Consider the following 15860-nt stretch of genomic DNA (forward strand, 5'->3'; position numbering starts at 1 on the left):
GTTTTCTTGGCATTGCCATTTTCCTGGAATGTTCTTTGGAAATACAACATTATTAAAATGCACATTGCTTATGGAAAGTATTAAACTAATACACCCAGACCCTTAAGACAAAGGCTTTATTTAAAAAGTTAAATCAAAATTCTAAAAGTAAACAGAAGCCTAAATCCCCCCCCCCCCAACACACACACACACACACACACACACACACACACTTTTTCTTCGGAAAATGTTTTGATAGGCTTTTCTAATTTTTATCAATATAAGAGCTGCGGGTCATAAACTTAATTAACTGGGGACATGATTAGAACCAGGGAGGTCAGAACTTGAAGTAAGTACAGAGGTTGGATTAGGCTTGAAGAAATCATGCAGATGTTGAAAATCTACTTAGTAGAGATGATTCTAAGGGCCAGGGACAAAGTTCGGTTGCCAAGAGCCATGCTTACACATTGGAAACTTTCCACAAAGCCCAGGGGAAATATCTGTACAGCTGGAATCAGACTCAGGAAAAGATACCTAGTAATACCCACCAATACCCAGTACTAGTATGACTTCAATGCATATAACCCTCCATCTTTGACTGTAACCATTATTAGCTCTTGATCTCAAGGTTTATACTCCCATCTAGCTGTCCTTCTAACTTCTACCTCAACATTTTCTCTCTCAAGCCTGCCTCTATCCCAAGTTCCTCAAGTGACTTGCACCATCTCCCAAGTCATGTAAGTGGGAAGCCTCAGCTCCCTGACTTCTCTGACTCTCATACTGTCCACATTCAGTTGCCAGGTCCTCTTGATCCTACTTCCATCGGAACCCTGAATTCACACCCTCTTTTCTAGAAGCACGACCATTGTCTTGGGTAGGGCTATACCTCCTCTCACCTGCACTAATGTGATAACCTCTTAATTGGTTAGCCTATCTCTCTATTAGCTTTCCCTCCTAATTCACTTTATTCTGTTGTGGCTTTAACCTTGATAAAAGATTATCATTATCCATATACCCAAATGAAATTCCAAACTAGCAGCTTTGCATTTCAATAACATCCATTCTTTGGCCTCAATGCCTTTTCCAAAATTACCTATCAACCCTTCTCCAGCTTGTGCACCCAACCTTGCCTACTTGCTATTTGCTGTGTAAGGTCCCACTGTGTCTTGTCATGGTACCTTTCTTTATGGTCATCACCTCTATTTGGAGCACACTCTATCCAATGAATTTCTCTATACCCAAACCCTACCTATTTCAATTCTATTTTCATAAAGCCTTCCAAAGCACAAAAAAGTTAAACCAAACGATTCCCTTATTTTCTCTTATTTTCATAGCCCTTTGTCTCTCTTTCTTCTTCAAATCATTTTTTGGTACATGTTTTAAATCCCCCTCCTGAATTTCACCGTCCTTACCCAATTCTGAAGGACCCAGAACACTGTTTCAGTGCACCATGGAAGACAGGCCATTGATATTTCTAAACAAGTGATTACTTTACAGATTCAAACACCAGAATCTGTAGGGGCCACACAGCACGCTGAAGGTCACACAGCTGTGAGAGGATGGCCTTACTTCCAAGTCCCCTGACGTCTCCCTGGTGGCTTTTGCCTTACACCAGCTGCCTCCAGTTGACCCACAGGTCTCAACACACCCCATGGGTCTTTTTTCTACTTTCCAACCTTGAAATCAATAAATGTGCTTTCCTCCAGACACGGGTGGAAAACACAAATGCATGTGCTTTTTCTGCTTCCCATAATGATGTTTTTTGCCCTCTAGGATCTCAGCTCCACTGAACACAACAGCACTGCTATGTTTTCCTTGGATGCCAACAGGAAATTTAGCTGAACTCCTCCTAACCCCTTGAATCTTGGACCTTGGGTTGCAAGTCACTTGGGTTTCCCAGTTGCCTCACAAGTACTTTCTGGTTTCAACCCGGTTGGAAATATTGAGACAAGAGTCTCTCTCACAGTGTAGTGTTTGATCACTTTTACTTTTTTGAGTTGGAGGGAAGCAAAGCCTCTAAAAACAAATAAACAACAGTTCATCAAGCTTTTGATCCTCCTCAAAAGTTTGAACTTCGTTCCAGGTTGAGGCAAAAATTTAGGTCAGCTCTCATTTTATTTATTTGTTTCAAATTTTTCAAGGGAGCCCTTCACCTAGGACGCCCCAGGGCACAAACACAGTAACACACACACACACACACACAACCACACACACACACAATTACCATGTTATTTTAAAATCCATCCACCTCTCCATAGAAGCACTGCAATTTCCACACAGCTAAAAATAACAATAACAGTAATAACAAAGCAATTCCAAAACCAACATTTTATCAGCTCATCTTTCAGTGGGACTTGCCCCTGTTGCTTCTGTGGTATGGTTTCAGTGGCGATGTTAAAAATTTCCCCAATCCTCAACTATCCCCCAAATAATCCCACCATCGGATTTGAAATGCCCACCATGAGAGATTTAGCCCTTTGAATGGAAGCATTAAGAAAAATCCCTTTAATGTCCAGGAGGGGTATCATTAAGCCACTGACACCTCATTGTGAATTAGTTTACAGGAGATTAATGAATGAGTCATTCTTAAGACCTGGAGGAACTCCCCACAAATTTAGACACTTGCTCACTATCCCCCAAACCCTTCCTTCTATAACCCTGTACGTTCCACATTTACTCACTGTTGTTTGCTTACTGGGAGTGCCAACCCCTGCAATACCTGGAATTGGTTTAACAATTTAAGGCTTAGCTCCAAGTTTACTTCTTCCATAAGTATCATGACGGAATGCCTAGTAGTCCATGTGCCAGGTTATTACACCACATTGCTTGTTTCCTTTTTGGGTGACTGTGTATAGGAGTGAGTGTGGGATAAATATATAGCATATGTCCTATCCGCCCAATTAACAAAGAGTTCTGTGAGTTCCTCAAGGGTAAGGGCTGTTGCCATATGCATGTTTACAAACACAGTTTATGTAGTTAATGGCCAATAAGAAATGCTAAATGGAAGCTCTAATTTCTTGTGACTACTATATTTTGAATACAGCAAGGCAGAATGGGGTGGTATTTTGGGAGCTATTTTTTGAGGTGTCACTGGGAACAACCAATAGGAAATAATCAGTAAGAGGCTAAAGGTCAATACATAGATTTATCCTGAATCACATTTAGATATAAATAAGTGAATGAAATCTAAGGCTCTAGAAGAGGTAGGTGGGTATATTTTGAGACCATAGGGGGAATAATAAGCAATGCAGAGCACAAAAGCAAATATTCTTTCACAGATAAAACAAAAAGAGAACACACTGTGTAGTAGCAGATAAGTGAAGGGGTGGGAAAGGTCTGAAAGTTAATGGTAGTTGACATCAAGTTTCTCATAAAAAGATTGCAAGGTTATATGCTTAGAATACAGTATAAGGTATGTCTAGGAGCCAAGAGAAGACAAATAAAATTTCTGGAATAGCTTCCAAAGGCATAGGAAAGGAAGCTGTCCACAGAGAAACAAATTATTGGTATGCAGTGTTGAGGGCTCAGCTTGGCTGGACTCATACACATTTGTAGCAGTATCACAGAGCTGTATTAAAGGGTAACAAGGTTAATGTTTGCCATGGTAATTAATTTGACCTGGTCCACCCATATTTTGTGTATATAAGAGGTAAGGGAATACTAAATGTATTGACTTCTTTTTTCATCAAACAGAATTACAATTCTTTGAAATAAATCTTTCCCTCTTTCTTTTCCTTCCTTCCTTCCTTCCTTCCTTCCTTCCTTCCTTCCTTCCTTCCTTCCTTCCTTCCTTCCTTCCTTCCTTCCTTCCTTCCTCCCTCCCTCCCTCCCTCCCTCCCTCCCTCTCTCTCTCCCTCCCTCTCTTTTCTTTCTTTCTTTCTTTCTTTCTTTCTTTCTTTCTTTCTTTCTTTCTTTCTTTCTTTCTTTCTTTCTCTCTTTCTCTCTTTCTTCCCTGAGAGGTGGGGAGGTAGAGAGACAGATTTCTGTGTGTGCCACCACCAGGATCCACCTCCTAAACCCACTAGGGGGCAATGCTCTGCCCATCGGAAGTGTTGCTCCATTGCTCAGCGACCTAGCTCTTCTTACTGTCTGAGGAGGAGGCTATGGAGCCATCCTCAGTGCCTAGGGCCAACTCGCTCCAATCGAGGCATGGCTACAGAGGGGGAAGAGAGAGAGAGAGAGAGAGAGAGAGAGAGAAGTGGGAGGGGAAGGGGGAGGGGAAGGCGGAGGGGGAGGGATGGAGGAGGAGATGGGTGCTTATTCTATGTGCCCTGACCGGGAATTGAACCCAGGACTTCCGTACTCTGCCAACGGGCCAGGGCCTATTTAGGAGATCTTAAGAGATCTATAGATCTCCTCTCTACTCCCTTCCTAATAGTAAGGCAGGAGAGAATATGACACCACATAAAGAAACAAGAAATTTGGAATTGGAAGACTTGTACTATGTTGTCAGTGAATGGAGCTCCAGTTAACAAGTAGCTGTAGCACGTTTTACTAAAGGGAAGTATGCTGAAGATTGTGCCATAGAGAATTATATGCCCACAAAATCTAAGAACTGAAAGAGATTCAGTAGGTCCTCAAGCCAGTTAGACTCAACCAAGGCTGCTATATATTAACTCTCATAGGAATCTTTAAGGCAAACATACCATACTGACTCCTCACCCTCAGAGGTTTGGATTTACTTAATCTGTTGTAAGACCTGGGGAACAATATTTTTTCAAAGCTTCCCCGGTGATTCAAATGTGCAACCAGGGTTGAATACCCATCCCAATTCCGTCTTAATCTGAATCAGAAAAGTTAAATCCAAAGATATCAGTGATTTGCACCTGAGGGCATAGCTTTGGCAGGGAAGGGAAAAAATACCCTTTATTTAGCACAGAGATTTTGAAAGAGCACACATAAGCCATGTGATTCCTGAGGTGTGACTGCTCTCTTCTTATGAAGTTTGTTTTTAAAATCACAGGTTAAACAATGAAATACACACCTATGAGAATGACTTAAATCCAAATCACTAACAAGACCACATGCTGATGAGAATGTGGAGCCATAGAAGCTCCCATTTATTATTGGTAAGAATGCAGAATGGTGCAGCCACTTTGGAACATAATTTGGCTGTTATTCTTATGAAACTAAACAAACTTATCCCATATGATCCAGCAATCACATTCCTTGGTATTTGCCTAATTGAGCTGAACACTATGTCCATGAAAAAATCTGCATATAAATGATTACAGCAGGTTTATTCATAACTACCAAAACTTAGAAGCAATTATGATGTCCTTCCGTAGGTGCAGAAATTAGCTGTGGAGCATTCAGATAGTGAAATATTATTCAGCACTGAAAAAGAAATGAGCTCTCAAGCCATGGGAAGATATGGAAGAAACTTTAATGCGCATAGATAAGCAAATGAAGCCAATCTTAAAAGGCTACATACTGTATGATTCCAATTATGTGCCATTTTGGAAAAGGTAAAACTGTGGAGACAGCAAACCCATTAGTGGTTTCCAGAGGCTAGGGGTGTTGGAAGAGAGAGTGCATTGGAATAGCACAGCAGATTTTAAGGGAGTAAAGAAACTCCGTATGAACTTGTCACTTGCCTCCTGCAGCCTCACTGTTCCCTCCATGGATGAGGCTCTCATAGACTAAACGTGGGAAGTTCTACAAGAGGTTAAGAAGCAGAGCAGGGTGGCCCTGGCCGGTTGGCTCAGCGGTAGAGCGTTGGCCTGGCATGCAGGAGTCCCAGGTTCGATTCCCGGCCAGGGCACACAGGAGAGGCGCCCATTTGCTTCTCCACCCCTCCCCCTCTCCTTCCTCTCTGTCTCTCTCTTCCCCTCCTGCAGGGAGGCTCCATTGGAGCAAAGATGGCCCGGGCGCTGGGGATGGCTCTGTGGCCTCTGCCTCAGGCGCTGGAATGGCTCTGGATGCAACAGAGCGATGCCCCAGATGGGCAGGGCATCGTCCCCTGGTGGGCATGCCGGGTGGATCCCGGTCGGGCGCATGCGGGAGTCTGTCTGACTGCCTCCCCGTTTCCAGCTTTGGAAAAATGAAAAAAAAAAAAAAAAAGCAGAGCAGGATGAACTTCTCTTCACCCATCAGGAGAAAAAATGCCTTTGGAGTGCTTGATAAGAACTGAACCAGATGTACATTGCTTTTTCAACCTTACAAGTCAGAGGCCCTGGTCAGTTAGCTCAGTTCATTAGAGCGATGCCCTGAAACACTAAAGTTGGAGGTTTGATCCTTGATCAGGGCACATATGAGAACAGACCAATGAATGCACAACTAAGTGAAACAACAAATAAATGTTTCCCTTTCTCTCTCTTCCCCTCTCCCTTCCTCTTGCTGTCTCTCTAAAATCAATTAATAAATAAAATGTTTTAAAATGTCAGTAATACAAGTCACTATTAAGATCAATAGGAATGGTTACCCATAGGTAGGCAGACCAAACTTATACTTGTTCTTTGTTGAGGGAGGGAGAAAAGGAAATACAACAGGAACTCTACAGAGGAAAATAACTGTGGGCTGAACATGAAATGCTTTCCATGTCATACTGTTGCTTGAAACTAAGCCACCATTTACATAGACTACGAGCAGATAGCCATGTTGCTTTCATATGTCAGCCATACTTTCCTCCCATTTCCAAATGCTAATAATGCAGCAACAGAAAACTACCTGAAATGGGAAACTACATGAGTTGTGGGCTTCCCACTATATGGCAATAAGTGGTCCTGAAAAAATAAAAAGGCATATTTCTCCAAAGCACTGACTTTCAGAAATATTTCTAACCCACCCCTGGAAACTGAAGAACAGGATCAGTAAGAGACAATCCAACGATGGTGATGATCAACCCAACTTGAAATAAACCTCTTTCAACCATGGTGGTTTAGAGGCAATCAGAGTTGGATTCATCACGAAGCAAATGGAGCTTATGTTGAGGGCCCTTCACTTCCACAAACCCTTTTAAGGCTCACCAATGTCCCCATAAAGTCGTGTGTGTGTGTATGTGTGTGTGTGTTGATAAACTATTTAGTTGGTTATAATTAAGTTATATAGCTGGGTTCGTTAGGTAATTCACAACGTAAAATGAAAGTAATTAGGCATCAATTGAATAGGCGAAGATACTCATAGCACACTAAGTAACATAGACTTTAATTCACTCACAGTTAAGACTAGAGGCTGGCTAAGTCTAGGTCCTCTCTTCAGTGGGGACCCTGACAAACTTGTTGGTGAGGCAGAGTGCTTCTCGACAGTTGCCAAAGGATCTCGGTGGGTGACATGGAGTCTGCGTTGGAGTCTCAGGAGACCACCTTGATCTTCACCCCAGCTACTGTTATCTGATTTGACCACTCGTCACATCATAGGGTTATATTATCACACTTCAAACAGCAGTCACGCATGGGCTTGATAAGGTTGAAGATGGAGTTATCAGAAAAGGGAGTAAAACCCGTTGCACCTTGGTAATTGGGCCTTACTTAGTGGGCTTCCATGTAAAATATACACTCCTCACAAAAATTAGGGGATAGTTTATTGTTTCATATTCATTTTGAAATATCCCCTAATTACTGTGAGCAGTCTAGTTAATCACATTAATTCACACACGGTATTGGCATCCAGTTGAAACATATGGCGTTATCTCAAAGGGCATAACTGGTTACACCCAATTCTCTCTTAATCTCCTTTTTACATTTTATATTAATTTGATTTTTATGTTTACTATAACAGTTGTGTTTTTTGTTTTTTGTTTTTGCTTAAAAATTTTTTTTAAAGTAAGATATTTAGCCAAAATTGGTTGTAACTACTATTTATCTCCACTCCAACACACTTCCTATCACATTGGCATGCCACAGGGATTGGGGGAATGGGGTTAAGTGGAAGCTGAGTGGAAAGACACATTGATTTTGGGACTAATGAGATAAATGCATGTCTTTGTAGTTACTTTCTTTCATTTTTTTATTTAGAAAATTAATTTTAACAGGGTGACATTGATTAATAAGTGTACACAGATTTCAGGCCAACATCACTTTATCATTTAAATAGTTAATTATTATGTTGTATATCAATCACCTAAAGCCAAATCATTTTCCATCACCTTATATTTGTCCCTCTTTCCACCCTCCCCCCTATGCCCCCCTCTGCTCCCTCCTCCTCCCCCTCGGCAACCACTGCACTCTTATCTGTGTCCATGAGTCTCAGCTTTGTATCCCACCTATGTGTGAAATCATACAGTTCTTAGCTTTCTCTGATTTGCTTATTTTACTCAATGTGATGTTCCAAGGTCCATCCATGTTGTCATAAATGACCCTATGTCATCATGTATTTACTTTCAAGTACTGTGAATATGTGGTAGGAATTTTGGTGTAGGAATCATTCCAGGAACGTTGGTTGTAGTCCCAGGCTGTAAGGTCCAGAGGTTATACTCTGATATGAATCAGCTCTATGGCATCAGCAATAACTAGGTGGAGATTATGGATAGAGGAAGGGAAACACAGTTTGAAATGTGTACAGTCGAATGCTGGCCTGTCAAAGAGTCTTCTAATATTCAGTCACTTAAAATTATAAGTAGTGTAAATGTAGGGGAAAAGAACTTTACTGATGCATCTGACAGTTAAATAATAAAAATAGTATCTTACTTCTTCTGTATATTTATTTATTATTTTGTGATGCTAGTGGCATTTAATAGCTTTTGAAAAAAATGAGTATGTTTTTGTTATTTTCTTATTTTTAAACAGATTCACTTTAATGTCATTCTTTCACTTGATCTTGATTTTTTTAATCCTGTTGAGGAGATTTTATTCATTTAATTTTGCATTGCATAATACCTGACATTCAAAAATAGGTGAGATATATATTATGGAACATACAATAAGGCTTTTATGTGTTTGTTGTAAACAGTGTGATGTGCATGTTATTTACACTGCAAGCAGGATCACAACACTTGGCTTTTGGTCTTGTCGCTGCCCCCTCGATTTTGGAGGGGGTGGGGCAATTTGATGAATATAAGTTTCAGTTTTTCTTCTGTAGCATCCTCTCCCCTCCCTACTTCATGGGAGATGTTTTCATGGTCAAGTGAGGTTAAAAATATATATATATAAAAGAACAGTGTAATCTATTTTAGGCAGAATGGGATTTTCTTTAAATCCCTGTGTCTTTTTTTATATTCTTTAACCATACTGAAAAGGGTCTTTTGCAAAATAAGCATTCTATTCCAAGAGGCAGTCACATTAGCAAGATAAATTGGGGGGGGGGGGAGTCTAATAAGTAATCCAATCTTTTGATTCTGAAAGTCCTACTTTTATTTCAAGGATCATAAAGACAGGCTACTGGCCCCATAAGGTAGGTTTAGGAACAATGATGCTTGTGGTCATGACCTCACAGTATTCCACCAGATGGAGCCAGAGATTGAAGAGAGGACTGGGAAAGGAGGAGAAAGACCACTGCCCATCTCAGGGTGGTTCTGCTTGGACTCAAACAACTTGGGAGTTTAGTGTGAGTTGATGTTTACCAAGCAGACTGGGGCCCGGTTATGGAGGATGTTCCGCTGGGCAGAAATCGCGTGATGCATTGGATAAGGGCAAAATATTGAGAAAGCATTTTATAAACTATAAAATACTCTACAAATGGAAGTTACTATTGGCTGCTCTTGGTAATATTTTTGAGAGATTTTCCTTCGTAGAACTATATTTGACAGTAAGCTTAGAAATAACTCCACCATCGCTTACTGGGCATAAACCCACAAGACATGACAATTCAGAGAAATAGACAGTATAACTTATTTTTACAAAATTCACAGACCATGTGGGTTTATCAAATATGTCTATGCAGCCCAAATAACCAGGGTATGCCAATGGCTCAGCCTCACCTTAGGGTCTCATTTGTAGAAACATATTAGTTAAATATAATTTAAAAATACTTGTGCCCCTATTGAAGGGTGTACTTTTTACCACTTATAGTGACACTTAGAAAAAAACATCCAGCTCGTCTTTTCCTACAGGTCTTATTATCTTTCAGGAGCTCTAGGGTTTCTTTGTCTCAATATTTCTCAACTCTCTCTTTGAATTTCCCTCCTGACGCTGTTGCTGCAGCAGGCTATGTGTGGTACCCATGGCAGGACACGCTAGGACGGCCAGAAACTGATCTCTAACATGGCTCTATTCTTCAATGCATTTAGAAGAAAGCCCACAATATCTTAAAAGTCTAGTTTTTTCCTGTCTCTCACTACTTTCTCTATCCCCAGCTCCAAAAAGACATCCAGTGAATAAAAATTCTCATCTTAGTACATTTCTAGAAAGTTCAGGTTCTTTTTTTTAAAAAAAGAACCTTCATCAAAACTACTTGAATTATTAATCTGCTTTTATTACTCTTATGCTTATTTCAGTATGAAAATCAGAAATGTTACTATTTTCTGTGAGATATTTTTTTGTAGACAGAAGCCAGGTGAAAATTCTGACGTGGGAAATGAAACTTTGGAGACAGTGGTCAAAGCGGGAGGTTACCGATGAGGGATCTACATCTAGACAGAGAGATAGCCTTCAGTATCTCTGCAAGCTTCTAGAGAAGTTGAGTTATATTATCTCCTTCAAATCAAAGAACAAAATCAGTATATGATTCTTTTTTTTTGACATCAAGTCTGGAGCAAGTAATTTCTAGATTTCTCATCAAAATTCCTTTTCTGTGTCTAATGAATAGACAAATCCCTCAAATGATTAAACAATTGTCCCGGGATCTCTTGTAGCTTAATACAGGCAGATTTAGAATGTGAGGATTGAAAATAGTCAAATGAAAATATGAAAAGAAAAAAGAAATAGCAAGACTTCTTTCTGAGCTAAGCTTCTCCAAAGGCTTTGGAAAAATCAACGTAGCCAGTGAGCTGATTTGAAAGTCATTTCCTTTCTTAGATTGCACTCTGACTGCTCCATACTTATTCTTATGAACTGTCCGTCAACCCTCCCCTTGACTTCCTCTCTAAGAAAGAATTTCAGCAACGTAAAGACCATGCTTTCTAAATGGCCAGTGGATTTATGTTCCTATTATCTGGGGACATGTTTATCAGTTATAAGATAGTGAATTTATAAAGGGATATTTTTTTTTAAATTTAGGATGAACCCGAATGGCAGAATGTCTACACTGATTTCTCTCCCTTTCCTAGAACACTGTGAGTTACTCCAGCAAAATGATGGAAGAGTGCTTCTTCTAGACACCCCGACCTTCCGTCTTGCTGTGCTGTGGCCGTGGCATTTTAGACAACAGTGTTCGGGGAATCTGTGATTTACAAGTTCACCTTATTTCCCCGTCCTCCCTGTGCTGCATTTCCTTTATCCCCACACCCGCTACCTAAATTTCTGAAGTCTGAGATTTAGCAAAAATTAATAACTCAGTCAAGTTAGGGAATAAACAGAGATTAATAAAATAGAGTCACCTAAATAATAATCTATTTTAGGTGACACAAGAAACATTTTTGGCCCTGGCCGGTTGGCTCAGTGGTAGAGCGTCGGCCTGGCGTGCAGAAGTCCCGGGTTCGATTCCTGGCCAGGGCACACAGGAGAAGCACCCATCTGCTTCTCCACCCCTCCCCCTCTCCTTCCTCTTTGTCTCTTTTTTCCCCTCCCGCAGTGAGGCTCCATTGGAGCAAAGATGGCCCGGGCGCTGGGGATGGCTCCTTGGCCTCTGCCCCAGGCGCTAGAGTGGCTCTGGTCGCGACAGAGCAATGCCCCGGAGGGGCAGAGCATCGCCCCCTGGTGAGCAGAGTGTCGCCCCCTGGTGGGCGTGCCGGGTGGATCCCGGTCGGGCGCATGCGGGAGTCTGTCTGACTGTCTCTCCCAGTTTCTAGCTTCAGAAAAATACAAAAAAAAAAAAAAAAAAGAAACATTTTTTAAAAAGGGGCATAAAAATGAGACTCAGAGGCATGGACAAGAATGTGATGGTAATGGGGGGGAGCAAGGCAGGAGAGAGAGGGGGTGGGGGGAGGAGAGGGGCACAAAGAAAACCAGATAGAAGGTGACGGAAGACAATTTGACTTTGGATGAGGGGTATGCAATATAATCAAATGTCAAAATAATCTGGAGATGTTTTCTCTGAACATATGTACCCTGATTTATCAATGTCACTGCTTTAAAATTAATAATAAATAAATAAATAAGTGGACAAGTTACTCTTACACTTCTAGAATGAGAGACACTCTCCTCCTTTCCTCCACCTCCCCACAATGTGAGAGGGCATTTTTCTCCCCGTGCCAGGGGGCACCAAAGGCAAACTCTTGTCCTTTCCTCTTCCACTTCAGTTCCACTGAGAGCTGCCAACTCCTGTTCAGCCCTTGGAGGCCTGACCCATTCGTAACATGTCAATGTGGCAGATGCTGAGAGGCTTGCAAAAGTGAAAACTTGGAATAAAATAATTAAAAACCACCATCTGCTTTTGAATTCCAGGGCAAATAAGTTGGCATAAATTAAAAACAGGCTAGAAATTGGCATATAATCTAAATTTATTTTTGCTCTCTTTTTCAAATATCTGTATTTAAATCTCTATATCAGTATGTGTATATAATTTATATCTATGTCTGTAGAGACATATATGTAGGTTAACTTAAGACAAATATAAAATGTGTATCAAATATATACATACATATACATACAAGTGTATATGTGTACACACAAACACACACACACACACACACATATGAAATCCTCACAAAAACAACTTTTCTTCTTTCCAGATATTTTCTTTGGATATTCTTATGATTTTCCGATCCAGAATTATGTACATAAATTATATCACACAGGGCAATATGTTCAAGGAGTTACTACATTAAGTAAGCAAACGTCATTTTCAAAAACCCGCAAAAACAAAGTCCCTCATTCAGGTTCCTTTGAAACATGTTTATTCTTGGGAACTCATTCACTCTTCAAACCTTCTTCCCCCTTTAAACTGCTTCCAAGCTCAAAGGGCCCCGGAAGGAATCCATATGCCTACAGGGATACCACCCGGAGAGATCTGCTGCCGTTTTACAGTTGTCAGGTGGGAGTGTGGGAGCAGACCTGCCGCACACCTGCACAGGGGGGCGGGAGGGACCCGTGCCAATGACTCAGGCCGGCATCAAGCGTTTAAACTCAGGATCTGAAGGCTGTGGCTCATTTCAGAAATAATAATAAAATAAAACAGAAAAGCCCTTGGCGTCGTGTCACGGAGAGAAGGGCTGCCTATCATATTGTCTGGCCTGACCTGATTCTTGGAACATTCCACATCGGCCTGCCTCGATTCCACCTTCAGGTTGGGCTGAACGAGGATCCCCGTTCACTGCCCCTCCCAGGCCCTGGTGCCTTCCAGACTCGTCAGCAGCTGTGCTCCATCCAGAAACACACGGCTCATTCATTCCCGCTCCCATGCTGCCTTGCAAAGAGGAGTGTAAGCCGTGATTGGTTTAGGGGGTCACATTCATTCATGAACATCTTGTGTCAAATTCTTTTCCCTCTGTGGAGAGACATATGTGGACAGGTATTCTCTGAGAATATGGACAGTGTTTGGCTTTTCATGCAAACCTGGTCTATCTGATGTTCAGGCATTCGTGGTGTACTTAGATGACAAGATTCACTTTGCAGGACCAAACCCACCCCTTAGTTCATTGAAGAGAAGTATTGCGAAGGCCACTTCCCATTGAAACCAATCGCGTCCTGGTGATAGCAGGTGTAATCTACTTTAGAAAGGTGGCACCAGGAGCCTCCCAATTTCTTTTAGGCCCTGACAAGTGACCTCTTGTCATGAAGAGGGTAAACAAGAACAAACTCTCAAGATTATCTCCCACGGCCTCCTCATCCCCCTACAGCAGGGATTTTCAACCGGAGCGCCATGGCAGGCATACTGGTGTGCCGCAACAATTTTAAAACATGTGATACCTGACTATTTAATCGGGGACACTAACCTCTTGTTCCGTAGGTTGTCAAATAAAAAAATGACAACAGCCAACAAAACAATAGCCATTAATTCATGGTGTGAGTGAATCAAAACAATACCTATTTTTGTTAAATGAGCAAAAATATAGTTTTTAGTGTGCCACAAACACTTAGTAATTAGTTTATGTGTGCCATGAGATGAAAAAGGTTAAAAACTGCTGCCCTACAGGAATGTGACCCAGTGCCCTGCCTCAGATAACCTGCGGAACGTGTACAATAGACGAGAACGATAGTTACATTGAGTACGACTACTGAGCAAGACATGCTAACTTTTAAAAATTGTCTTTAAAGTCAATTAAGTCTTACTGTGAGACTTCATCTGGTTCAGCTAGTGGAAAATATCTCTCTTTTTTTTTTTTTCTCTGAAGCTGGAAACGGGGAGAGACAGCCAGACAGACTCCCGCATGCGCCCGACCGGGATCCACCCGGCACGCCCACCAGGGGCGATGCTCTGCCCACCAGGGGCGATGCTCTGCCCCTCCAGGGCGTTGCTCTGCCGCGACCAGAGCCACTCCAGCGCCCGGGGCAGAGGCCAAGGAGCCATCCCCAGTGCCCGGGCCATCCTTGCTCCAATGGAGCCTCGGCTGCAGGAGGGGAAGAGAGACAGAGAGGAAGGAGAGGGGGAGGGGTGGAGAAGTAGATGGGCGCTTCTCCTGTGTGCCCTGGCCGGGAATCGAACCCGGGACCTCCTCATGCCAGGCCGACGCTCCACCACTGAGCCAACCGGCCAAAATATATCTTAGCCATTTATGGGGAGACCTTTGTCTCTCCTAGTGATACCGAAGAACCCGGAAGGCTAGTGTGCTATCTTGAAATGGAAGCCAGGGTGTTTCTGTCAGCCCATTACAATCAATAGTGAAATTCACCTTGCTAGGCTTCCCAGATAAAATGCAGGGCACCCAGCTGATTTTGAATTTCAGATAAACAATGAAAAAAAATTTTTACATAAACATGTCACAAATACCACATAGGCATACTTATATTAAAAGTCAAGAACTGGAAATTCAAATTTAATTGTACACCCTATATTTTTACTTTCTAAATCTTAAAATCCTACTTTTCATCCCAGTCTGGCAATCAATCCCTTGATAACTGTTGGCTCCAAACTCTGAATGCAGTTCTACCCCAGACTCAGCTGTGTAAGGAGAGACACAATGTTTGCTTGGGTTTTGGCCTCATGGGTACAACTCACAGCAAGCGGTTTTTTTTTTGAGGGGGGGTGATTTATTTTATTTTTTTGTCTTAGCTTCTTTACTGGTCACACCATATCCATGACACTTGTCTGTGAGTCTTCAAGACTTCTGGAAAACCCAACGTTAGACCCCAGGTAGTCCAAAAAATAAATTCTACTTTTAACTCTGTTGTATCAACCTTCCCTAACACAAAGGAGTATTTGAGAATTGAAAAAGAGGAAGTCAAGAAGAGATCATAACACAAATTAACATCTCAATAAAGCTTTCTGACAAATAGCAGTTTTTAAAGAGGTGCTGTATCTAATAAATATGAACATTTCTCCATTTTGCAAAGGATACGTCACAATTTGGTGAAAATTACCACACTCCCGAATGAACTAGTGTGGAGTCACTATACTTAACTGCTTAACAGGATGGTTCTAAGGACTTGCCAGAAGGTTGAAGCTGATGGGGAGATTGGACTTCCCTTGTACTGAGTCAATAAATCTTTCCAACTGTATAGCCTAGTTTTCTTTCAATTGACCTAGAGGGAGGTAATCAAAGTCTATCTGATTTAAATAATAAAATCAGAACCATACAAAAAACAACAACAACAAAAACCATGAGTAGTGGCAAAGAACATTTGGATTGGGAGTTGGGAAATCCTGGGTTGGACAAGTCGGTGAATCTCCAAACATGTGATCTAGTCATTCAAACCTAAGTAAATTCACCAAGCCTATAGAGATATAATCGGGTAGTTTAGTACAGT

General features: G+C 41.6%; 1 protein-coding gene across 1 annotated transcript in view; it reads right to left on the bottom strand.

Annotated features, from left to right (window-relative positions):
* The window catches only part of LOC136406633 (zinc finger protein 658B-like), a 158982-nt gene extending 145640 nt beyond the window's left edge, over positions 1-13342 (bottom strand). The window contains 2 exon segments of the mRNA XM_066386598.1: positions 12132-12294; positions 13192-13342. Coding sequence (XP_066242695.1) covers positions 12132-12294; positions 13192-13342 — 314 coding nt within the window.
* Between the last annotated feature and the right edge of the window lie 2518 nt (positions 13343-15860).

The sequence above is a fragment of the Saccopteryx leptura genome, chromosome 5, assembly GCF_036850995.1.
Source record: "Saccopteryx leptura isolate mSacLep1 chromosome 5, mSacLep1_pri_phased_curated, whole genome shotgun sequence".
In the NCBI taxonomy this organism is placed as follows: Eukaryota; Metazoa; Chordata; class Mammalia; order Chiroptera; family Emballonuridae; genus Saccopteryx; species Saccopteryx leptura.